This window comes from Rhinichthys klamathensis, unplaced genomic scaffold (assembly GCF_029890125.1).
Source record: "Rhinichthys klamathensis goyatoka isolate OS25496 unplaced genomic scaffold, OSU_Roscu_1.1 h1tg000145l_1, whole genome shotgun sequence".
In the NCBI taxonomy this organism is placed as follows: Eukaryota; Metazoa; Chordata; class Actinopteri; order Cypriniformes; family Leuciscidae; genus Rhinichthys; species Rhinichthys klamathensis.
This window is the reverse complement of record NW_026606680.1, coordinates 972,361-999,387: the sequence shown is the minus strand read 5'-3', so window position 1 is coordinate 999,387 and position 27,027 is coordinate 972,361. Positions and strand designations below refer to the sequence as shown.

At 37.6% G+C, this 27,027-nt stretch overlaps 1 protein-coding gene across 3 annotated transcripts in view; it reads right to left on the bottom strand.

Moving 5' to 3' along the window:
• lrp4 (low density lipoprotein receptor-related protein 4) overlaps window positions 1-27,027 on the bottom strand; it is a 109,985-nt gene that overhangs the window by 47,250 nt on the left and 35,708 nt on the right. For all 3 annotated transcript variants that reach the window (XM_056257847.1, XM_056257848.1, XM_056257849.1), the window contains exons 2-6: window positions 16,189-16,335; window positions 11,565-11,681; window positions 6,518-6,631; window positions 2,818-2,934; window positions 1,632-1,760 (exon numbers count right to left, since the gene is read on the bottom strand). In XM_056257847.1, coding sequence (XP_056113822.1) covers window positions 1,632-1,760; window positions 2,818-2,934; window positions 6,518-6,631; window positions 11,565-11,681; window positions 16,189-16,335 — 624 coding nt within the window. The remainder of the gene's footprint in view (window positions 1-1,631; window positions 1,761-2,817; window positions 2,935-6,517; window positions 6,632-11,564; window positions 11,682-16,188; window positions 16,336-27,027) is intronic.

Genomic DNA, 27,027 nt, shown 5'->3' with positions numbered 1-27,027 from the left:
ACGGTGTTTCTTCTGGCTCTCGCTTCAGTGAAGCGCATTGGGGACTTACACGCGCTTTCCGTGAGCGCTGCGTGTTTAGAGTTTGGGCCTAACGACTCGAGGGTCATACTCAAACCTAAGCATGGTTATGTTCCAAAATCCCTTATACTCCGTTTAGGGCACAGGTCATTTCCCTGTCTGCCCTACCGGTTGCTGGGGAAAACGTGGACGAAAATTATCTCTGCCCGGTCAGGGCATTGAGAGCATATGTGTCGCGCTCGTCTGTTTTCAGACAGACGGAGCAACTTTTTGTTTCGTTTAGCGGGCGTTCTAAGGGACTAGCCGCTTCGAAGCAGAGCCTATCCAGATGGATAGTGGACGCAATAGCTCTAGCATACACTACCAAGGGCGTGCAATGCCCGTTGGGTGTCAGAGCACATTCCACGAGAAGCATGGCTTCATCGTGGGCCTGGTCAAGTGGGATTGCCTTGCAAGATATCTGTATGGCGGCAGGCTGGGCCTCCCCGTCTACATTTATAAGGTTTTATAACCTAGAGGTTCCTGCTCTTCAAGCCAGGTTACTATCGGTCTAATTAGGCCAAAAGGGGCTAGACTGAAGTTCAGTCTTGTTATATATGGCTATTATAATAGCAGGGCCGCTTAAGCCGCCTTTTTTCGGAAGATAGTGGCTAAACCCTCTTCTTCCAGGATTCCCTGTGAGTCCCTTGGTGATTATGCACTGTATGAACCCCGGCTGGTCGCCTTGGGTCTATGGTGTCGGATCCCAGCACGCACGACGTTTTACATCGAGTTCCCCAAAGCGTAGTTTTACTGCGCAGTACGAGAGTATCTCTCGTAAGAGAACGTACTCGGTTACTAACGTAACCTCGGTTCTCTCTAGAGAGAGGAACGAGTACTGCGTATCATGTCGTGCGTGCACTCTGTTGTACTTCACTGTTAAAAATCACAGAGTTAAGCCTGCGAGCGCAATTTATAGCCCCAAGCCACGCCCGTTTCGGCGGGACGTGACGCAGAAGGGCGCGAAGCGCCCCCATTGGGTGTGACGTCACTCATGGTCTCGCTCGATAGGCTTAAGCAGTTGCCAGCACAGCAGCCAATCGGCGCGCGAGCTGTCTCGCCTAGGTCTGTATGCTGCGGCAACGCGTTTTACATCTATACAAAATTAAGGATAATTTTAGGCTTCAGTATTCTCGTGGAAAAGGATTTTCCCCAAAGCGTTGTTTTACTACGCAGTACTCGTTCCTCTCTCTAGAGAGAACCGAGGTTACGTTAGTAACCGAGTACGTTTTATAATAAGGGTTGTTTCATTAAAAATATTTTAGGTATATTTTAGATTAAGTCCTACTTTAGGTGGGCCAAAAAGCAGCTAAGTGCATTTGATATAAATTTAAACTACAATACATTTAATTTAATTGCAATTACCATGCAATTAAGTGCCTGAAAACATTACATTCAGTTTCAACTTAAATGTATTATTACCCTAATAAGTATACTAAAAAGTACCGGTATTTCTTTTTCAGAAGGGAAAATTTATAGAATTATTTCTAATGATTGTGAGTATAGAGAGAAAAGTAAAGCATTTCAAACAAAAGGAAGTTATAACAGAGTAAGAAAGAATGAATGATCCTCACAACAGTCAGACTCATCAGACCAGTCACCGCAGTCGTCATCTCCATCACAGTGGTAGATGTCCAGAATGCAACGACCATAAGCACACTGAAACTCCTCAACACTGCATGTGGCTGCCATCACATCAGATGCTGGAGAGAGAAATTATGTAACACGAGTTACACACCCACACACACATGCACCCTGAAACAGTCCAACAAATCCCTCAGCACAGTTATTTGCAAAAAAGAAAAACAAATATGTATGTGACCCTGGACCACAAAAGCAGTCTTGTGTGTCCATTTTTTAAAATTGAGATTTACACATCACCTGGAAGCTGAATAAATAAGCTTTCCATTGATGTATGGTTTGTTAGGATAGGACAATATTTGGCCGAGATACAACTATTTGAAATCGGAAATCTGAGGGGGCAAAAAAAAATCTAAATATTGAGAAAATTGCCTTTAAAGGTTTCCATTTCTGTTGGCGATTGTGCTGCATCCACTTACAAAAATAAAAATTTGATATATTTAAGGTAGGAAATTTACTAAATATCTTCATGGATCATGATATTTACTTAATATCCTAATGATTTTTGGCATAAAAGAAAAATCGATAATTTTGACCCATACATTGTTTTGTTGGCTATTGCCACAAATATACCCGTGCAACTTAAGACTGGTTTTGTGGTCCAGGGTCACATATAACACAGAAATAAATATAGTGTCTCAATCAGCAATAATTGGGATCCAAGCATATAAAAAAAAGTAGATACATTTACCACAATTTAGCAGTTTTTGATCAATAAATGGCAAATTTCCTGTGACCAACCTCAGTTATGAGAATCTTTCAACCAACATTTTTTTATTATTATTATTCTTTCTCAGGATGCTGCAGAGTCCAGTGTACCTGGTTTTGTGAAAGTTCATGTCTGAATATTTTTTGGCAGGCATCTGCAAAATTATACTTTGTCAAGAATTTTTCTACACTATACATGCAGAGTTTTGGATGGCCTACAATGAGTAGAACAGATTTAAGAAAATTTAAAATAATTAGAGAGATTTGACCTAAACATTAATTTGCTCTATAGCTCCACCAATAAGGCATGGATAGGATGGATGGAATGGGATGGGATGGATTGGATGGAATGGGGTGGGATGGATGTTTATTTGACACATAAGCACATTAAGAAACTCAGAATCAACTTACGGCAATTCTCTTCATCGGTTCCATCTTTGCAGTCGGTGTCTCCATCACAGTACCAGTGTTCTGCGATGCAACTTCCATCAGAGCAGCGGAACTCTTTATCAGAGCACTTCCTCTTATCTGGACACACATACAAGACAAGTCATGCACAAAAAGGGTTTGAGATGTGCATATGGGACTGTACTGCACTACTACAGTATGAATGTCTCTCAGAGCCGAAATAAAAGCAAATGGAAATACAGCTGCAAGAACCAATTGGAAGAATAGGCACTTCTGTACCATATACATTGCAAGGTTATGAATAATTTCTGGGCGGTAGCCATGTCTCTGGCCTTTGAGACAAATTTAGATGCTACAAAATGGACCATTATTCATAGCTTTTGACAAATAAGGAGCTCGTGAAATGTGTGACCCGCCAGTTTCAGGGCTGTTGTACACATAGCGAGTAGCTTGAGTGGGGAAAATGCGCATGAACAGCATATTTTTATTTTGGTGTCTATATTTAAGGTTATAGCATTCACATTGGGAGCATAAGCTATGGGATGTCTTGTCCTACACACAGAGACTTTTTTTTGCCATCTAGCTCATGCTGTACTCTCCTCCAAGTAGGCAAGGGAGGCAGTGCCTCCTCAATAAATTATGGCGTATTATTATAAGACTAACTAAATAGTAAACAACTCAGTTGGGGGGAACATTCATTACATAGTTACTGTAAAAATACAAAATAGAATTTTATTTGGTTTCTCTTTTTTATGTAGTGATTATTTAACCAGTAAAATGTGACAACATTAAGTGTAACTGGGAAATTAATTTACATTTGATTCATAAAAAAAACTGGAGGACTTTGCCACCTCATTTCAGAACTCCACTGATTTTGTATTTGTTTGCCATCCATATACACTACAAACAAATGACAATGTTCTCGATTACTCCCTCCTAACTCTTTATCATTTGTGCCTGGTATTAAAGACAATGATTAGCGCATTCTCACATAAATAATAAAAATGTTTAGCACTTCTGACACATGGCCAGTATGAGAAAACAACGTGACCATGTTTGCTCATGTCGCACTCACGGAGTGTGAAAAATCTATTCATGCTATGGAATATTGAATATGTTGGGTTGAATATTTTGGACAAACTTATTACAAATAAGTAAAAAGTCATGTTGCAGACCTTGAAGAACTGATTAGACAACCTTGTGTTGTAAAGTTCATCTGAATATTTTAATAGACTCACGACAAGAAAGCACAAGGTCTGAACAGCTGTCATTGCAGCAAGGGGAGGAATCTTTAATGAACAGCGACTCTGAAGAATACTGCATTTAATTACAACGAAAAAAAGTCATTTATATATGAAACTTTTATGTTTTGTATTTAAATATATTTGTAATTACACATTTGTTATGGATTTGCAGTTCAGTACATTTAAAATAGATTAACCTTCAATGTAATATCAAATAATACTACAGTTAAAAATGATAAAGTACTTCACATGTGGTTCAGTATGTTAGTCAACATCAAAATAAGTGTGCTTCTTTAATGCACAACAAAAATATTAAAATAATAAATTAAAATGCACTTTAAAGTTAAACTTTTAATCAGACAGACAGAGACCGACATTCATAGACACCGACCAATCATTGGATGGACAGATGGAGACACTATTAAAAAGTGTTCTCTTTTCAAATAAATTTAAGTGGTCTTTTATTTTAGAACATATTATCAGCAAGTCTGTCTTTTTTAAATATACTTTAAAGATATGAAGTACACTACACGTGCACATTAAATACAATTTAGTGCACTTAATTGAGATAGAAGAGCATAGTCTTCTCTTAAGGGGTACGTTTACACGACAACGATATGCTTAAAACTGAGACGTTTTTTTCTTTTGAGTTTTCCGCGTACAGACGACACCATTGTCAAATTGATCCCCATTCACACTAGCCTAGAAATCTAGACGCACCCCAGCGGCAGCAAAAATTATTTTGCAGCAAAGTGTGGTCTAACAACTCTCCATAGACTTTTGAGCTGGAAAAACCAAAAACTGGTCCAGCCAATCAGATCGTGTAGAGCTGGTGGGCGGGCTTAACATATGACGGCAGAGTTTTGACGGTTCCACGTGATTTCCATAGGTGATTTCCCTCAAAGAAGATGCTGCTGGCGAACAGCGGTCTTTCGAATCGGCTTTGCCCGCTACTCTGGATGACTTGGAGTTAAGAGAACGTCACTTAAGTCATTCCTAAAAAAGGAAGATGTGTTCAGAGTTTTGACGACCGGATACGGCAAAAGTTTAATATACCAACTAGCTGGTTCACTGGTGGAAAAACGCATGGGACTCACTCAGCCACAGCCGTTCGTTGCTCTGGTTGGTTGTAGCGCTATCCTACTGCGTGCCGAGGGATATTGAAAGACAACCGTTTATCCCGCCCCTCGGATTGAGGTATGCCTATTGTGAGTTCCCAGGCCTAACATCTTGATGTAGGTCTGGCTTGCCAGGCTACATTCACACGGATCCGCGAAAACTAATAAAGACGCTGTATTCTGCTGCCAGGCCATTAGATGACGATGAAACACTATAGACTGAACACGTAATACGCATGTGCATGACGTCATTGTCTTCAGAGATTCGCGTTTTGTTGTTTACATGGAGACCGCTTTCAAAAACTTGCACTTTGAAACCCGCTTTCAACAGTTTGCGTTTTCAGGGACCAAAAATGCCTTTGTCGTGTAAATGAACAGCCAAAACGGATCAAAAAGTTGTGTTTTTAGTTGAAAATGGTGTCATGTAAACAGCCCCTAAGTCTCAGGAAATTATTTGTTGTTGGTATAAACTTTGAAATGGTCTGTTCTCTTCTTTCTCTTTTGCTCTATATTGCTCGTTCCCTCTATATTGCTTTTGTCCCCTGGCAGGTAAGTGATTAAGACCAGCTGGCCCCAATTACACTCAAGGACGACCTGTCTGTTGTAATTGGTTAATAGGAGGAATAGAGAAAGCATTAATGCCTGACACACCACACTACTCTCCGGAGCATGTCTTTGTCCTACACCATATGTTAACTACCAACTTGTTGCTAAACTTAACTCTTTCCCCGCCATTGACGGAAATTATACGCCGTGTTATACGGCTATTACACATTTTCCTCTAAGAGTACAGAATCTCCAAATCAAAAGACATGTGAAGAAGAAGCAGAAACAAGCGATATCTTATGTAAGCAGATGCATATGTAAAATAACACAATCATCAATATTAAACAGCATACAAATCAAAACTGCCTAATGTTACAGAATGAAATGAACGAGGTAGTCAAGTATTTCCATCTATGTTTTGATTATCGTTCTGAATCATACTCTACAGTATGAATATGGGTAGTATGAATGAAATTCAGACGTACTACATCCATGTTGTTCCGGTCACCTGACCTACCAGCGTCAGTTGCGTCACTTCACTGCTATTTATAAATCCCCTCCAGTGGCCTTATGGGATAGTAAATTGTCTATCGAATGCGCACTTTCAGAATCTCACCGGAAGTTGTAAGTCATCCAGGTACTTTTCGCCTACTGTTTTTTTTTTTTTTTATGTATTCGGACATACTACTCTGGTGGTGTACTGTTTTTCTACATACTATATACTAGAGAAGTATTCAATTTAGGACGCAGCGCAAGTCTTACAAATCATCCAGAAAGAAGTATAAAGGAACTCACCACACTGCTCGTCACTGTTGTCTCCACAGTCATTGTCTCCATCACAGTACCACAGGCTGCGGATACAGTATCCATTCTGACAATGGAACTCATCTTCCTCACATTCTCGTGGTGCTGCTCAAAAACAAAAAACGTACGAGACAGATATTAAATAAATGTCAGCAATGGGTTCACATAGATTAAAAATATGAACTGTTTTCCGCAAAACAAAGTCACTTCGTTCAGTTTAAGTAGGGCCCTATGATTTCCGCAAGGTGGGTAACGTGGACTGAATCGCAGAAATTCAGAATCGCAGATTTCTTTTTTTGTGAATATCACACATTTATTAAGCAGTATCACATTTGACATGTTTTAAAGGTTCTCTAAGCGATGTCGGGTGACGTCACTTCTTGTTGACGTTTAAAGTATTGTCAAACAAAACGGAGGCTAGCTAGACCCTCCCTCCTCCTCATCCGTGCACTAACCCCCCAAACCCCGCCCCCAAGTCCTTCTTGTCGGTGATTGGCTGGAACTGTTTGTCATGTTTCGTGGAGCAGGTTAGCCCAGTTTGTTTTTGTTGCTGTTTGTGGAGCCTGGGCTGTCTACAGAGATCGCGTTTCTTTACAGTGTGTTCAGGGGACAGGCAGCCAGCGGTTAGTGAGGAGATGTTTGCTGTATGTGACAAAAAATGTTTTGGCCTAAAAAACGCGTGACATCGCTTAGACTAGAGCACCTTTAATTTGAACAGTAAACCTCTTAAGGAGCACTGTTTGGCAAAAAAAAAAATCAATAAATAAAAATATAAATTTTCATTTAATTGCATTTTGAAATATTTGATCAAATATTTCTTAAGGCCACATTATTGTAAATAAATGTTAATAGATTCAATTATTTTTTAATGAACTCAATTGGCTATACATGTTTTTTTTTTTATCTATATTAAACTTTTATTAAATAATTTCAAAAAGGCAATTTCAAATTTTAATAAATTATTGTTAAATTGTATATGTTTCATGACTTTAACTAGACATACTTTTGATAACTAAACCTTTAAACCATTAAAACCAGGCCAATCCAGAAAAATTCTAATGGGAAAAAATAAATGATTTCATATTCATAGGCCCCTATATTAACTATTAAACTTGTGCTCCTCAGTGCAACAGAAAAATATAGCAACACTCTGCAGCTACACAATCCCGTGCACTGGTGGCGCTCACATCATTTTATTGACACCAGTAAGGGACTCCAACAGCAGCATTAAAATGTGATGCTGCTTGTATTTACACCACCCACCGCGCCAGACAGATCGACACCAGACACAAGTGTATTTCTGCACCGCTGCACTTTTACTCGCCATAACAAAACAAAACATAATATCAAACTGTATCAAAGCACACTGGAAAAGTGTGGGGGGGAATTCTCATTGAAATACATTTCCCCCACTCCCCGTTTAATTTTTTTTTCATATTACAGTATTTTACATGGTTTTATCTTTATGTAAAAATGTTCAAGTTTATTACTGAACCTTTTGTTATATTGCCCTGACAGTCTGTAGCAAAACGCATATAGTTAAAAACATACAAAAGGTCTTGATTGCACAGAACTGCTTTTCTTCAACATGAATCAAAATACACAGGACATGCAGTCTTAAAGCAGGCTTTGTTCCATTTTTACTATATGCCACTAATTCACAGAGGAAGCAACGAACGATCACATCATGCTATTTAAATGATAATATAAAACAAAAGGACAGACAGAAGCAGAAAGAGAGATACTGGATGTAAGAGATAAGGCAGACATAGAGCAGTGTGGTGGAAAAGACTCACTGTACAAAGCATGTCAATGAAAAATTCATGGAAAGCTTATGGCAGACAGACCCCCCATCATGAGAAGAGCCTCAAGAGTACAGCGCTGAGAAATATGGGTCAGATGCAAAGATGCCTCTGTTTTTCTCTCTCTGCCTCACACTCAGAGATAGACATACTGTTCATTTATACATACATACACACGCATACATACAGCTGCTGCTTGAACTGAGGTGTCAAATCTAAAGATTGTCAAAACGCCATTTATTGTTTGACTTTCGTGATAAAATGAGACTTTGTTTCTTATCAGAAGTAACAGCAACGCTCTTATCATTGGGTGGGAGGTGAGCTACAAATAATGTGTGGTGTAGGGAAAACCAGTGGATCTGGCAACACACATCATTTAGGCTGCATTTACACTGCAGTCTTAATGCACATATCCAATCTTTTGACCAGATCCGATTTTTTGTCCCGCCTGTTTACACTCACTTTAGACAGGTGAGTATCCGAATATGATTTTCAGTGATCGTTTTACTATACACATGGTACACCCTGGTTTTGTGCTATTATAAATGATTTATATAATTCATGTCGGGTGGTCATGATTATTAATTAATTAATTTCTGTTTATCTACAGCTAAGCTCAGATCTATAATTCTGAAGTGAAATAAAGTAGCCCTGTAATATTTTTTTTAATGATTTCGAATGAATTAACCAGAGAGAGAGACGGCGAGCGAGCGAGCGAGAGAGAGAGAGAGAGAGAGAGAGAGAGAGAGAGAGAGAGAGAGAGAGAGAGAGAGAGAGAGAGAGAGAGAGAGAGAGAGAGCACACGTACGCGAGTGAGATACCCAATAATGAAGCTTGTTGGTTTAATTGCAGTGAAGTTATCACCTCATTGCTGAGAAATATACTGTAGCTTTCAGTAGTGAAGCTGTTTTATTTATAAAAGTCACGGGCAGAGGTTGAAAACCAGCTCCTGAATGTTTCTGTGTTTGCACAATTTCTTTTCTTTACAGAGATAAATATAAAGTTCCCACCTCAATAAAAAGCTGTGAGCGAGGGCATACAGGCACGTCTGCCTCATAATACAACATTAAAAGCTATCTTTGTGAATAAATGTGTCGTCCTCGCCATGTGTTGGCTTGGAATTCAAAGGCGAATCGGATATGCGTGTTTAGATGGAGGTCGGATGTCCAGATATCGGATATGTATCTGATTTAAAACCACATTTGGAAGTGGTTCAGATGATCGATGCGGAAAAAATCGGATCTCGTCCAATTTTGTGCATAAGTTAAATTCCCAACTTTAAATGGAAACATAATAGTGACCATCTTTGAACTTCAAAAGGAAACAAAAGGTATCATAAAATAATTATAGTATACTTATTTTATGATAGAACTGCTGCTCTCATGCACTCATGAATGAACACAGGAGTGTACATGCTGAGGTCAAGATCTCTAAATAATAAATGTCATTTCAGTTTGTTTCTCACCAAAATCATGTGCTTTCAGAACACTAGAATATACAGCATGAGGTCGAAATCATTTTTATTTTTCCAAACGTTCTCTTCCCCACAGAAGCAAGAAGGTCCAACGTGTCTATGATTAAATGACTAAAATGATTAAAAACCCAGTAAAATATTTATTTGAACATTTTCGTGTTCATTGGAAGTAATACAGGGCTAAGAGAGGCTTCGTGACAAACACTACTCTTAACCCTCTGATGCTCCTGATTCATGGGTCGCACTCATACTCCTAGTTAAAAGTGGACAAACACATCAAAAGTACCCCCCCCCCCCCCCCCCCCATTAAAAATCGAATGTAATATTTTTGTTCAATAATATTTTTTATTTAATATTTTTTGGGAATTTAATGGCACTAAGTAATAAAAATGCAATAATTATCATAAATGTGTTTCCACGGTTTTTACAGTACAATTAATCCATACATTTTTTTTTTTTTTTTTTTTTATGATTATTTTTCAATTAACGCCTTCATTGCTGTGTGCTATTTTGAATTGAAGATTGTACTGCCAACATTTTTTTATTTTCCATTCACTTCTCCGGAGAGAGTAGTATAGTTTTTTTTTTTTTTTTGTAGGACCATTTAACCTTTTTGAATTATGTCGACAATTTTTGTGAGTGTGTGTTCACATAGCAAGTGCCACAAAAGTCACCAAGTGTCATACATACCATTCCAATGAAATAAAACATTTTTGTAAAAAATGTCAATGTAAAATTTTTCGGTCAAAATTTAAACATGCCCTTTTAAATGAATTAAATATACTTGAACTATTTAAAGGTGCTCTATGTAACTTTTCTACTAAAATGAATCCTATTTTTATTGCCTGTGTGTGAAGGGGTTGTAATCACACATTAAAATGATCCACTTGTCGAGTTTTGCTATTACCTCTGAAGGCCAGTATTCCTATTTCTATGTGAAGTCTCCGGGTCGGATTTACCGCGAAATCCAACGGATGTGACGTGCATGCGCGCTCCCGAGCCTCTCTCCTTATATACAGTCTATTGTAGACGGTCAGGGAGTTACGTCCGGTTAAAGGCGCACGTTTTTCGGCTTATATCTCAGTCAACCTTTGATCAATATTCCCAAGACTCTAATCGTTCGTAGTGCTGGACGGGGCCTTTCGAACGAGCCCACCCCCGAGGTCCAACTCGCCCGGCTCCCCGAGTTATAGCCGTTCGAAATCGGGGGTCCCAGCGAACGGCGATCCGGTAGGGGGCATTCCCGAGGCCCGCCACTCTAGCGTTCGGGCAAGGGTTCCCCTGGGACCTCCTCCCTCTGGGTCTCTGGGTCTTTGCGTTCCAGAGATACGAGCGATTTTCTTCGGAGATCGTGACGTCACCGGCGTCCGCAATTTTGCAGCGCGCCCGATGGTTTTCTGCTAATATCTCCGCGAAAACACCACCAAAAACTATGGAACTTATATGGTTCTTTTCAGCTCGACTAGATGGTCCCAACGAGCTCGGTGCTCGCCGAATCCGTCAAGTATTCGCCGAGATATTTGCGTAATAGACGGTATTGTCTATGAGTTCGAGCACGAGCGCTCTTGTAAAATTTGGTTGCAATCTGAAACATCACCACTAGAGGCCGCTATAAGTTACATAGAGCACCTTTAAATGTAAAACATAGAATTGCAGTTCAGCACAGCATCAGTCTTGGAAACAACAAACACCACCACCAAACAATTTTTTTTTTTTTTATGTTTAAACTATATTTAAAAAAAAAAGAGATAAATTTACTCACGACAGTCTTGTTCATCGGAGTCATCCTCACAGTCATTGTCTCCATCACATAACCATGAGCGTCGGATGCATTTTCCATTGTCGCAGTGAAAGTCTAGTGGCGAGCACGTGGGCAAAACTGAAGGAATGAGATCAAATTGAGAACAATTAAAAAAGGCAAAAACATTTTTCAACTTCTGACATTTTGAATGCTAAATAATTCTGAATTATGAACATATGAAAATAAATAGCTATAATCGTTGTTAATTGACGAACGTATAATACATTCATTCATGATTTGGACTGATCCGACTACATCTGTTCTCGAGTCAACAACTCACTGATTCGGTCAAAGCGAGTCTCCAGTTAACAATTCACTGAATTCATAAGTCTGACTCAAAATGTGCTAAAAACGGGAGATCCTTGGCGCTTGAAAGCGTGTGTGACTGATGGTGCGAAAAGTAGGTTATTAATGCAGAATTTTAGGATTAATTCTAGTAAATGTCAGTTTGCTTGTGAAATAAATCTGCTGTAAAAGGGCGAGCTGCTAAACCCATTGTATGAAATGCTTGAATGTGGTTATGTCCACATTTGGGGTTTTAAGTAAAAAATAAACGTACTAAAATAACGCAAATTAATGCCCAAGCATCTTCTCTGCAGCTGTAGGAGTTTCAAATTATGTAAAACTAGTATCTTTGCTTAACACTTTTTGCCTGGTGTGACGTCTGTTTTGTATGTTTATATTTGTCAACACATTTTTCCCCCTCATTTTAAATACTATGTGGTATAATTTGTTATTTTCACTTGTTTGCACACTTGAATGAGCAGTAATTATCAGCAGTAGATGTCAGCGGATGTAAAGTTTTGGTAGTAAAAACTTGTGGATCAATAGATATTAAGTATATCTTATAAGTATATCACAATCTTCCTTATTGACTAGTGCTGGCTACTTGGCCGTTCATAATTCATAATGATGTCAGACTGAGCTGTAACATATTTAAGCTCTATCTGTGTGTCTAGCACATTACTTTTAATGGTCTAAACCATTTTAAATCACAAATCACTGGTCAGGAAATTAGCAAGAATTGCACAAATACTGTAGCTAAAGTAGCTTAGCAGGGAATAGCCTTCCCCAACTTGGAGACAGCTTTTTACAGGAAGATGTTAATGGCTTCAAAGACTTTGAGTCCCCCATTTCGTTTGAGTTTTATGTGAGACCAAATATTCACTGTAGGGTTTAAATCTGGACTTTGACCAAGGCCAAAACATGAGCCTTATGGACTTGGTTGTATTTGCAATTTGGCCAAGAGCATTTTCTTGTTGAAAAACAACATCTGAACATTCCTGTTTAGATAACTTTTCATTTGTGGGAAGCAAGCCATTCTGGGTTATTCTCGTACTCCAAAGCGATTTTCACAGTGAAGTAGCTCACCAATAGCAGAAGCTAAAAAGGCCCCCGGACCCCACACAACGACACTTCCTCCATGCTTCACCTTGGTAGAGATCCATTATTATAATATTTCTCACCAGATTTTCGAAGACACGACTCTGGAGCATGTTTCACTGTGATTCATCATCCCTCCACAGACAACTTTCCATATTCTGGCAAACATCTTCATTCTGTCGGATGTTTTTCTGAGACAGCAATGGCTTAGCCAATTTTTTATTTTAATTTTTTTTCCCAGGAGTGTGTGTGTAAAACAAGCAGTGCAGAAAACGTAAATTTCTATACACGTATATGTCCATTGAAATGTGTGTGCATGGTTATGTTACGCATGTCTGTGTGTGTTGTGTAGAAAGCTCTTCAGTCTTGTTCCTCATTAGGAATATGGAGGAAGAAACTCCTGAGTCTTTCTGTGTTTTCAGGCTACAGTAGACTTTGCCTGAACGCAGCATTGATAAGAGCCTATTGTTAGGATGGTGAGGGTCCTTAATGATTTTCCTGGTGCTTGTTCTGAACCTCCTGGAGTAAGTGTCCTGATGTGAGGGTAGAAGACTTCTATATGGCCCTGTAAAGAGTGACACGCTCAGCTGAGCACATCCCCCTCCACAGCGTCATTCAGCCCTGTCAGGTGCAGTTTGTGAACCAGGCATTGGTGCGGTTCAAAAAGATGCTTGCTATTGTGCTTTTGTAGAATGATGTCAGGGCCTTCCTGAATTTTGCCTTTTGTGCCCCACTGTGAAACATTCCTTGTGAAAAAGAAGTGTCCTTTATTGTATTGAATGTGCACTTGTCGTACACTTAAGTATATTTTTAATAAACTGCAGTTTGCAAATAACAGAATTTTAAGAAATAAAAGGCCACTTAAGTGCACTTAAAGAGTGTACAATTTCACTTAAACACACTTTTAAATAATGCACTTTGTAATAAATGTCAAATTAACATTTTTAATAATTTTTTGTTGCGTTTTAAAGAACACTTATTTTGGTGTTGACTAACATACTAAAACACATTTCATTCTAATTTTAACTGTTTTGTTTTATATTCAAAATTGCATTTAAATTTAATATATTTTAAATATGCCAAATTGCAACTTCATCATTACATGACATATATGTTTTAAATATAAATTACATTTAAGTATACTTAAGTTATAAATCCTTGTCAGTACATCCGGCATATTTCAAAGACAATCAAAGTAATTATGAAATTAGATGTACTTAAGTCCTACTTAAGTGTCAAAAAACCCTCTAATGTTCAGCTAATTGCTTTTTATATAAATTTAACCTACAATAAATGTAAGTATGACTTTCATGTCAAGTGTCTGAAAACCTTACATTGTTCACACTAAGTAGGCCATATTCTTTTAAAGTATATTATTTTGTTAATAAGTACTCTTTATAAAAAGTAAACTATCTTTTCTACAAGGGTTGTTTATATTAGGGATGTGCACGAATATTCGAATTTTCGAATATTCGATCTGTAATTATTATTCGAAAAATAAAATACTATTCGAATTTTATCGAATTTATGAAGCCGTAGCCTAAATGCTTTGCTGGCCGTAAATGCAGTGAATCCCTGATAAATCCCAAGCACTAACTCGCAGTTATAACTAAATCCTCTGGGTGGCGCTGTGGTGCGTGTTTAACAAGTTGTTTGTATTTGATCACATAATGTCGTCGTCGGCTGCCTCGCGAAGTTTGGAATTAGACTACTAGTTGAAAATTATGTTACTAAATGATCTTACAGAAGGGAATTACTTTTGATCAAATGAATTAATTAATCTGAGTTATAATATCATCAACACAATGAGAAATCACATGAAATCCAAACAGCAGGCGACTGAGGAAAGACAGCTGTCCATCACTACGCAGGTAAGCGCAGCTGTAGCGCGCGTGATCCGAGAGATGATAACTTATCTAATAGCAAAATTATTTTTTTTAGACATATACTTCCCTTAAGTTTCATTGAGAGAGACAGGTTTAAGAACAGAAAACGCAAAGTGCTGTTAGAAACTTATAACACCGTGACCGTTTGTGTCTCTAAATCGTCTGTCAGTGCAGCGCGTTTTCTCACTCGAGCATAAATTGCTGGCGGCGCCCCTGCATGTGGACATTATTGTTTTTCTCAACATAAATGTGAAACAATATACACGATAATCATGCTGACTCGAGTGTGTGTGTACGTTCTGTTCGATATCTGGCGCAGTCTGCTATAGGCCTACTCTGCTTTATTAGGCGTTTTTTTTCCGCTCGCGCTGCTTGAGCTTAAATCCTTTTGTTATTTATATTTTGTTTACACATAGGCCAACTGTTTAATGTTTTCAACTAAAAGAAAACTTTAACATATATTGTAAGCTTGTTGTGTATTGCCTAATCGTAAGCTTGTTAAGAAATGGTGACAAAAACTTTTTGAAAAATGTACTTAAAAAATACCGTCTTTTTCGTTAAATGTTATTTAAATAGGCTAAACGAATATTCGAATATTCGATTTCTATGAGCCCGAATATTCGAATGCATTATTTTTGAAAAATGCCCATCCCTAGTTTATATACATTCTAGACAAAGCTGCGTAACAACTGCATTAAGTAGATCTGTTTGTCATATTTCACAAAAAAATGGACTTCGGTCTCAGACTACGATTTCAGTCATGCTAAAGTATTTACATGACATTTTAAAAAGACAAATGATGGTTTTAGTCAGACTGAAATTGACTTTTAAAGTGCATGTAAATGCACTTTGTGATGTACAATCAATTTCAATTGTATTCAATTTGTACAATTCAATTGTACAATCAATTTTAATTGATTGTAGATAAATTCTCACTTAATCCTTGTGCTCTTTTGTTCTGTGTTTAAAAGAATCACGTCACTGTTTTAAGGACTGAGAAGCCACTACAAGCTGAAATTTGCAACTTAGACTGAATCGCGAACCAAATCAGAACAAGTTTGCAAACCCGTTTGACCAATAAATGGGAAAATCATTTGAAGTGTGCTCAATACAACAATTGAAAAAAGATATTCCAGCAAACATATACATGTGCACTACCTTTTAAAAGAACTTTTATAGTCAAAGCAAAGGACTGAATAACAATTTTACCTCAGAGAAAATTGCCTTTGAATAAATGCGTGTGTGTGCGTGTATTTGTTTTATGTTATATTATGATGTTATTGTATTCTCATGAACGTGCGTGGTAAAAGACTCACTGCAGCTGTCTTCATCACTGTGATCTCCACAGTCATTGTCCCCGTCACACTGCCACTGTGCCGGGATGCATGTGCACTCGCCAAATGCACTGACTGCACAAGTGAAGTGATTTCTCCCACAGGAGCATTCAGCAGCACTTAAAACACCTGTGAAATACACAAACATATGAAGTCAGCTACTAAAAAGAATCTACTTCGTTCATTAGTCAGAAAATGTGAAATGTGCGATATTCTATATATTTTTGTATCTTCGGTAACACTTTACTTTAAAGCCTTTCTATATAATCAGGACTTGACATTAACTTTTTTGCTCACCAGCCACTGTGGCTAGTGGTTTACCAAAGTTACTAGCCACTCTGCATTTTCACTGGCCACAATTTGACCGATACCATAGAGCAAAAAACAACCATATAGACATTAATATCTCATAATTAGGCGGCAGGTATATTAGGCTGCTGTCACTTTAAGACTGGCGCACGGATCCATTACACTGATACGCATGCGTTTTCTTTCTCAAGACCTAAAAAAACATATCACAACATTTATTTCCATAAAGTGGTGCATCAATTTTCGTGTATTGACACTGCAAGAATCCAGTACTCTGTAAAGTCTCCTTCAGCACATCCCAAAGATGTTCACTGAATTTAAGGCCTGGACTCAAAGGTGCCAATTCATGTGTGAAAATGATTCTTCATGCTCCCGCCTAACTTTTCTTTCACAATTTTCTGATAAATCTTGACATTGCCATCCTTCCTACATTGTTGTTTAAGAAATACAATACAAATACAATACTGTTTGAGCTACAGGACAGCTGTACACTTGTAGAGCGTTGGCGCTTGCAACGCCAAGGTCATGGGTCCGATTCCCGGGGAAAGCAAGAACTGATAAGAATGTAAATGTGTAGCTTGAAATGCAATGCAAGTCGCTTTGGATTAAGCGTCTGCCAAATGCATAAATGTAAATGAAAAGCTACACAATCAATTAGGGTTAAAGAACTGTTTCCAAACATATTACATGATAGAAATGTAATAATCACTGCAATAATGATCCAATCATAGACTCTTATACATTTGCCTATATAAATTCAAACAGCAAATTATTTTTTTGGCCGGGAAGAGTTTGGTGTGTGTGTGTGTGTGTGTGTGTGTGTGTGTGTGTGTGTGTGTGTGTGTGTGTGTGTGTGTGTGTGTGTGTGTGTGTGTGTGTGTGTGTGTGTGTGTAAAAAAGACAGAAATAAGAATTGTCCTGTTTGATTTAAAAGTACTTCAATGGTCTGAAATATTTAGAATCAAATGTGTAATTCAGAGTCTGAATTACACATTTAATTCTAAATATTAAACAATTAAACACTTAGTTCCGAACTTTTTTGTCAATACAACAGTTATTATGTTAGTTCATACTGTTAAACTTAAAATGTGAGACGAGTCCCAGAGTTGAAAGTCTGTGTCTGTAAAGATAAATTATAACATGCTGTGATAACTGCACTGTAATGCATCCATCCAGCAACAAATAATGATCCCAATTATCTTCAAAAAACACATCTCTTTTCCATTCAATTCAAAACCCCCGTCCTCTTGGTCTCTCACTTTCTAGCTGTCAGTGTGGGATCTGAAGTTCGAGAAAATGCAGAGGATTCGCCAGGCACAAACAGCTCATTATACCGTCTTAAATCGCTGATTGCATCTTTCTATCTAGAGAAATGCAAAGAATGTTTATGAGAATCACCACTGGCTTATGTTCCCAAAATCACATGAGGCAAATTATTTAAAAAAAATAAAGGTGACCCTTGTAATGTCACAGACAAAATAAACACTTTAAATCCAATACTGTGAATACAAGTTCATTCAACTTGTTCCAACTAAAATGACTATTACACTACTACTCTCAATAATGTGCTTCAACGCTTGCAATTTCTTCTAAACACAATCATTTAAATAACCATTCCAGCCCACCTCCCTTCCTTTAAATATGTGGCTCATCTATGTTTCATGAGAATAATGAACTCAGACCATTTGCATCTATTTGTTCCTCTGCTTCATCTCACTGTATTACAATCTGCTTGCTTTGGACAGTATTATAAGAGAGTGACAGAGTGAAAAAAAAAAAGTGTAGGGAATCAAGTAGTGAACTTGGCATGTAGAAGCACATGGTTCTGTGTTCCTTTTTGGCAAGCTTAAATAATTACAGCCCTTTTCTTGTGGGAGATCGAGTTATATATGCCATGTTTAGTCACTAAATGGAGCAAGACATTCATCATGGATGCTTTAAAGACTTGCCATTTCTCTTTCAAAGTCAAAAACTCCTTAATATCTTTGAAACAGAGTAAACAACATCACTGATAAAATCTAAATATATTTTATATACATAGTCCCAAAGCAATTTGGGCGCTTGTAATAATATTTTAAGATAGCTGAAACAGACTTTAAACATTTTTACAAAAACACATTTATTATTTAAGGTGCAGTAAGCGTTTTCTAAGAAAAACCGTTGACATTTGAAATCAACCCAAACTCCTCCCTTCATTGCTCTGCCCAAAAAAATGCACAAACCCGCAATGCAATAGTGGATGTCTCTTTATCATAGCTGAAGATGAAAGGAAAGAACAAAAAATGAACAACAAGCAAGAGTTCACAAGAAGCACACCAAATCCAGACAAACAATGACACTGTCCTATTACTGTAGCTTACATTACAACACCACCAGCATATCTTAATTCTGAGAAACATAGCAAAACCAATGTTACTCAAAAAACCAAATCTCAGCATCCGTATTCAGGCCTTCCCTCTTCGCTCTCTCCAGTGCTGAAAAGCTTTTCTAATAATAACACGGGTCATAAAGCTCATTCCTGATCATAACCCTTCTTTTTCCAGTGATATTCCTCTGACCTTTTCTTTTTTGTAATGTCTCTCAGCCATCTCTCTTTCTACAGTCTTTCTTCAAATCTCCCTCTTGCTCGCTCTCTCTCCTCCCCCATCATGAGTGGGCACGCCCCCTACTGCTGATTGGCTACAAGTGTGTTGTGGAGCTCGGTCCGATCCACTTACAACAGTGTATCTCAGAGGTGGAAATTAAAAGCAATGAAGTTGTGCAAAAGTGTACCCACATATGCATGTCCTAAAAAAAGTTATTTATGAATTTCCTTATTTTAGCTAAAAGAAGCTGAACAGGTAAACATGTCTTTCTGTAAGTGAACATTATTTACATGCATGCATACATATTTGGGCACTAAGAAATTAGTAACTTTAGTTAGTAAATTTTAAAAGATAGCTACATTTTCACAAAAATACATTTATTAGGTTTTAAATTATAAAACACTTAAATATATTAATTTAGCAGATGCTTTTATCCTTTGCAATGCATTCAAGTTATACATTTATCAGTATAACAACAAAATGAAAACTATTAAATGAATTTAGACAAAACATACATACTAAAACAAATCAAATGTAATGCAATGAAATGTATACTTGAAGTGTGCCTTAATTCTCCAAATATATTTTGTGGATACTTTTTTTCAGATCCATTGTAGTCATTTTGATTAATTGACAAAGGTAACAAATGCTTTTTAATCAATTAATTACGCTGCCTTTATTTCAAAAAAAAAAAATTCCTGTGCTTAAAAAAAAGCAACTAAGACTTGACTAAGACCGGTGGTTATGGGTATCTTTATGCCAAAGCAGAAACCTGAAAGAAACAGGTTAAGTGAGAGGATTCCCTGAATTCTTTGTCAATCTAAGATCATACCAACTAAATGCTTGAGCATGAAAGAATGTTGTACTGCAGATTAGGAGACTGACTAGCAAGATATAACTAGTATTGAGGGAGATTTTGGATTGCTCTACATTATGTTATATTATGTTAAGTATCTAGTAGCACCATAAGACTGGTGAAGTTGGCATGCAAATGTGAATATTAGGGTGGAAATTAAAAGCAATGAAGTTGTGCAAAGGTGCACCCACATATGCATTTCCTAAAAAGAAAAAAGGAAAAAAAAAGTAATTTGTTAATTTCCTTATTTTTGCTCAAAGCAGATAAATATAGTAAAGCTGAGGAGACCAATTAAGTGAGATAACTTATACAATAAAAGAGCAGCAGATTAGTCTGTACTCAAATTATCCAAAACATCATCTTTTCATTTTCCATCTCAATTCCTCCCTTCCATTTGCTGAAAACCCCTCACATCTGGAATCTCTTCTCTTCCCCTCCCCCTGTGGCATTGGTTGCTCTCCGTTACAGACACTGGCAACAAAAAAATGCCAATACCTCAGTGTGTGTGTGCATGTGTAACTGCCGTTCTCTCTAATTTCTATACTGTAAAATTACCCCTCAACCACAAAGATATATCAACATGTCTTTCCAGAAAGCTGTCAGACTTCTAAGCTTAACCCCTCAAATGCGAAATGAAGACACAGCTGTGGATGTATGAACGGGAGCCACCATTTCAGCAAGAAAAGAAAGATTTTACATTAAAAAAAATCTTCAACACTAATGAAAGATTTGTTTACAACAGCTCAGCAGAACTGCAAGCTGGTTAATCTATTCACTCTATAAATGGAACAAATGGAATATGTATTTTGCTCATTTCAAAAGAGCTAAGAGTAAAACATTTATTTGAAACTGGAGTGAAAATTAAAGTTGAAACCAAAGAGCGATAAAATAAAGCCATAAAATAAAAAATAATAATTTTCATTAATTGAAAGCTAGTTTCCAAGACAAAATTTCTTTTCATTTTCATTTAGTTTAAGTTGAAGTAAAATAAACTAAAACTCAAAAATATATATACATTTATAAATAAAAATAAAGAAACAAAATATATTTTTAAAATCAAGATGGAAACAGAAAATATATATAATATAATGTAAAATCTAATGTAAATAATCTATAAGCTAATCATTTAAAAAAAAAAATTACACATCAATAAAATAACACTGGTTGATCCCTGTCATCTATAATTGATCTATGTTTTAACAAATCAACTTTATCACATTGATGTTGATGTTTTGATTAGTCATGGTGAGTATGATTATTGTGAGGTACTTGGCAATAAAAATAATAATAAATAAAAAACATTGTTAAAATAATAGTTCACTAAACACGAAAATTTGATCATCTACACGTTCAAACGTAGTGAATTAAGAAATCAAGTTTGACTGTGCATCATTGCAATCCTACAGAACAAGCATTTTGGAGAATGGATGAGATGGTCCTCACTGCAGAACATGAAATCCAGGGGGAGGAGTTGGATCCAGATCCAACTCCTCCCACCTTACATATACCTAAACCAGGGGTAGGCAAGTTCGGTCCTAGAGAGCCGCTGTCCTGCAGAATTTAGTTCCAACCCTAATCAAACACACCTGAACAAGCTAATCAATGTCTTCAGGATTACTAAAGCTATAGGCAGGAGAGGTTTTTTTCAGTGTTGGAGCCAAACTTTGCAGGATAGCGGCTCTCTAGGACCAAACTTGCCTACCCCTGACCTAAACCTACCCATCTCCGCCGCCTGATCCCTAACCCCACCCCTAATCCTACCCATCTCCGCCCCCTGATCCCTAAACCCCACCCCTAATCCCATCTCCACCCCTTAGATCTGGATCCAACTCCGCCCCCTGGATCTTGTGTACTGCAATGAGGTGCTACTGGAATGGATGGGAAAAGCCTAATGTTTTCCTCCAGATAAATGTGCAAATTGAAGAATGAGAAATATAAAACAGTCACAATATAATAAAGAAAAACAAAAGCACAAAATAAGCTAATATTGCTGGACAGTTTTCCACTCAACTGAACAGATAAAAATCTCCTTCTGCAAGTGAACATTTATTCATTTACTTCCGTGCCCTTCTTACTGAACCAAGAAGGATGTTCACAATGTTTCTTTAAAGGTTGGGGGAAAACCTGAACTGGCTTTTGGCTTTAAGTTTAAAATATCTACAACACAACTGTAACATAAACCCTTTTTAAAACCCCATAGAGAAAATGGAAAGAGACATGTCTGAGATTTAAACCGAGGGTATCCTATTGCAGATGCCAGGTTTAGAGTTTTAGCTTTGAATGATGAGGTACAATAAAGGGGAAAGATATGATGTATTTAGAGGGTTAAAAAAAGAAAGGGAAAAGGACTGGAAAAGAAAAATAGGGCTTGTCGCTGAGTGTCGGTTCTTTTCCATCAGTCAGCCATTTTTAATGAACTTGGCTGTTCTAGCCTGCATTTGAGGTAGAGCTGAGAGTCAGTGGGCTGAAGGAATGGGAAAGGGGGAAGTGTGACGGTGGCATGAACATGAAAGGAGAGAAAAGGAGTTCAAAATGCAGCATTAATAGCCTCGACTGAGTTTGAATCTGAAACATGCAAGATGAGTCCAAACAGAGTATCGTAAGAGGGAAAGATGCCCTCCTCAAGAACAATGTGCATTTACTTTTCTGTGCACTCCGAAGTCTTTTGCATTTAACAACGAGTGAATCTCCAGTTGTCACTGGTGATTGTCGTTTGAACCTTTCTGGATCCGCCATCAAATTGAAAAGTTTAATTATATCAAGTGCTGTGAGATAAGGCTATAAATCTCCACCTCCACCTCATTCGCAATATAGCCTACTCGCCGAGACTCCTTCTTTATGTGTACAGATGTGACGTAATGACGCAAAGACATGCTCGAATCTCCCGCGGAAATCCACCAGTATCACTGGAATTAAAAACATTATTACAAACTTACCGTTTTGAATCGAGCTACGGCAAGCAGATAGTTTTGAACACTGGCTAGTTATGTACTGGCTCAAATTTATTTTGGATAATTTTTAACCCCAAAAAAGTTACGGACTGCAGCTTTAACCCATTAAAACCGGATCACATCTGTGATGTAAAAAAGGCCTTTTATAGCAGGCGTTTTAGGCCTAAATGGGTTAAGGTTTTAATTGCTGAAAATGATCCCGCTCTGTGATATCTCATTCAAAAGAAACACCCAAACCGACACAATCGGTCACGAGACACACAAGAGCCAATACTTCTTCTGACTGCAATTTTTGAATGTGTGTGCACAGGATCTGAGCTTGACGGCAGATGGAGACTGTGATCGCTTTTGGGTCTTTTCCTCACACAAATCGTCATTTGGCCTCAGAACACTTGGTATATTTGTGCTTTTTTTAATAAATTGTGACTGTAGCCCAGGGCTGGGCGATAAAATGGTTTTGGTATTTATCGACTGTACACCATGTCGGTAACATTCAGTAAATGTTCGATATAGCGCTCGATATTTTCATTAAAATGCGCGCGCATCGTCCGTAGATCTTAGTTTACATATTGCGTGTGTAAAGTGTGGAAAGCGGTCTACTTTCCAACGCGCTTGCGCTCCCGTGGCGTCTGTCGTTGTTATGAACCATGAACTGCGCTCTCCACATCATGTTGACTGAAGGTGCGTTCCATTCGAACGTAAGTGGACTGCGAAGTAAAAGATGGAGCGACCACCACAACGTTGCCCAACATCAAATGGCAAACATAATGAAAGCGGAACGAAACTGGGCTACTCATTATTTTGTGCTTCACGGACCGTTTATTAGTTTTGACCAATGTCAGTGTAGCGCGAGCCGATCTTAATCAAGCGACACTGTTACTACACACACAGCGCTAAAGGTGATGATACACAGGGCAACTTTTTGAGCAACGTTGCTGGGCAATGTTGCCGTCAACGGGCAACCAGATGAGACACAGGGCCCACGACCGATCCAAATTATCCAGATAGAAATGTATTGCCCATTTTCAATGGGAAAGTGCCCAAGCAACAATCGCTTGGCAAGATTGCCCAGCAACATTGCTCAAAAAGTTGCCCTGTGTATCATCACCTTAAGAGATCCAGTAACGAAAGCATTTGAATTCGCCACAGTAGTAATAACATCGCTGCGAGATCTAGTGAGAAGCATTCAAATTTCTCCGTTATTAACAGATCAAACAGCGCTGACGTGGAAACCTGGAGAAACATTGTGCCATGAATGTAGTTATAGGCTTTAAGTCCACACATCAGCAACATTCACCATGGATTTAATGTAGTAACACTAACTGTAACCATGGAAGTTTAGCAGGAATAGTAAAATGCTTTCAAGTACGTCACACATCTTTTTACAGCATTTCAAAACTCAAATATTATCATATTTAAATGTTATTTATTTTCAATTATTTAAATGTTATTTATTTTCAATGTGATGACCAAAACATTATTTGTTCATCCTTCAAAGATAACCCCCATTTATAAAACTAAACGTTTCAAGATGTAGAAAAACTTACACTTATTTAAAAATATTTTTTATTGATTGGGTGGAGGCAGATGGAATTAATGCAATTAGTACCAATGTGGTTTTAAATCGGTTCACTTAAAAGTTTCCCAGAGGGTTTTGCATGGCATTTTACCTGGTAAAATGTAATGTGTGCATATGTTCACAACTGATAAAAAAAAGGTGTGTTTTTCATTTGTTTTTCTGACCCCAATTCCAAAAGTATTTGTGGGAATACATAAGGAATCCGCTGTTTTGTTCAGACGCAACAGGAATTCGCTTACAAAAAGACTGTCTACTGTGAAGTCCTCTATCTTCACAAAGAACCACAGAATTGTTGGGAGTTGGAGAGGGAGACAAACTATCATTGTTCTTCCCAAGATTTCTTCAAATGTAGTACCTAACCCATCTTAGGAATTGTCTCTTTAACAAAACAGACTATTTGTCTGTTTTGGCTGCTTTGAAACAATATGTATTGTGAAAAGGATGATACAAATGGTATTGGATTAAATTCAATTAGTAGTTAATAGTCTCAATTTGGGAGAGGAATCCATAATATCTTGGATCAATTTACAGTCAGCTGAGGCGATTTGCAAATTGCAACAGTGTAAAACCACTATGAGCAAGAGTAAGATTTTAAAACATTTTAGTTAATTAATAATTTGTCATGCAAATCAGTAGTGCCATACTTTAATTGTCCTCTAGGGAAGAATAAAGACGACAGGAGATTAAAAGGAGACCAATACGACTAATTATATTTCAAGGTATATATTAACTAAAAAATAAGGTCATAAATGTGACTATGATGTTGTAAAAAATAAAAAAGTTCCATTCCAAAGTATTACTTTGCTGTTATCCTAATCTCCCATAGTATTACTACAAATTACTATGGTTGACATTTCAATGGACTATACAATAGTTGTGTTTAACGAATACATTTTAGTCAAATCCTTTTCATTTTGATGTTTTAAGATCTCTATATGACATCTACACTACATATCATGATCATAAAATATTGATAATATCAAGTTCAACACCATTTCAACTAATTTGCATTTATCTCTTCCTCTTTTGTCTCCTCTGGACTTCCTTTACTAATTGTCAGTGTTTGCCACATTTCTCTGATGTTCTTACTACAAAATACTTGTTTGACTCCATTCCAGTGACACAATCATTGCTACATGCTCTTGTCTGAGCTACCAGCTCAGAAATACACCAGTGTAAAAGCAAGCCCACCCACAGAGCCTTTCACAGGACACATGCATCAGCAAACTCTCCCAACACACACAGACAGAAACATCTCTGGATCAAGCTGATCCAAGCAGATGTAATGACTAAACAATTCCAGCGCTGAAATGATGTGCCTTGAGGCTCAAGAAGCTTGTCTGGATAACCTACAATCTTCTATAGCCAAACTTGACAATCGGCATGAAGTCTAGTACACTTTGCAGCTGGCCAAGATCAGCCCAATTAGATCATCTGAATGATTCAAAGCGAGTTGGTTTTGATTCGAACAAGCAGTTTAGGGGTGTGTTTATCTGAAATAGTCCCAATAAAATACCAATGTAAAAAAACTGTGCCACCTTTCTCCTTTTAAGGAACATTTAAAGGTATAGTACACTATGTAACTTTTGTTCAGAATGACCAAAATTTAAACAATGAGTCAATACACAATGAATCCTTCCAAAACGTGTTTTCATCTTACCCTGATTACCTATGGTAAGCTTATGTGTTATATTTTAGACCGGGCGGGATGTTTTTCGTGGGAAATTGTCTGTCATATCTGTAAATAGAGAAAAATCGCTCCTACTTTTGACGCATGTATGGTGTGAGAGTGGCATAGGTTAGTTGTCAAAAAAAGTGAGAAAGTTTGACATGGAGCACGCCATCCCCAACCTCCGGAGAATCACCCATTTAAAAATAAAAAGAGTCTGAATAAAAAGAGAATGTGACAGAGCTCAAAATAAAATAAGAATCAGCATTGGCCTGACTTTTTGTAGACCGGAAATGTTGTAAAAGTGACATGGAGATGGCATTTTTGCTTCTCAACAGATGAGTATGGTTTTTTATTGAACAGATAAATTTCCATATGTTGCAGTTCATTGTAAAGCATTATCTATTGTGAAGGGTCAGTTCATTATGCTTGTTGTAGCTCTGTGCTGGAGTTTATTTTTAAGGTAGTACCGTGTCTATTAATGGGTGTATACAGTAAAGTCTTCAGCTAGAGATCCTTTCCATCTAAACTGGTTATGTCTCTTAAATTGCCCCTATTATGCTATTTTAAAGGCTCCTAATTTTGTTTTACAGGTCTCCTCCTACAACAGGTTTACATGCATCAAAGATCAAAAAACGTTTCATTTTCGCATAATATACATTGAACATCACCACATTGTTCAATGATTCTCAAACGACTTGTCGGATGGATCAGTCACTCTAAATTCTTCCTTTCCGCGAGCTACTCTGCGCTGATTGGCCAGATGGCCCAGTCTGTTGTGATTGGCCTACCGCTTACAGCGCATGTCAAGCTAACTCCCATTACCATAACTGAACGTCAGCTCCGTCCGGAGGCTTCCTAAAGCTCAGCGA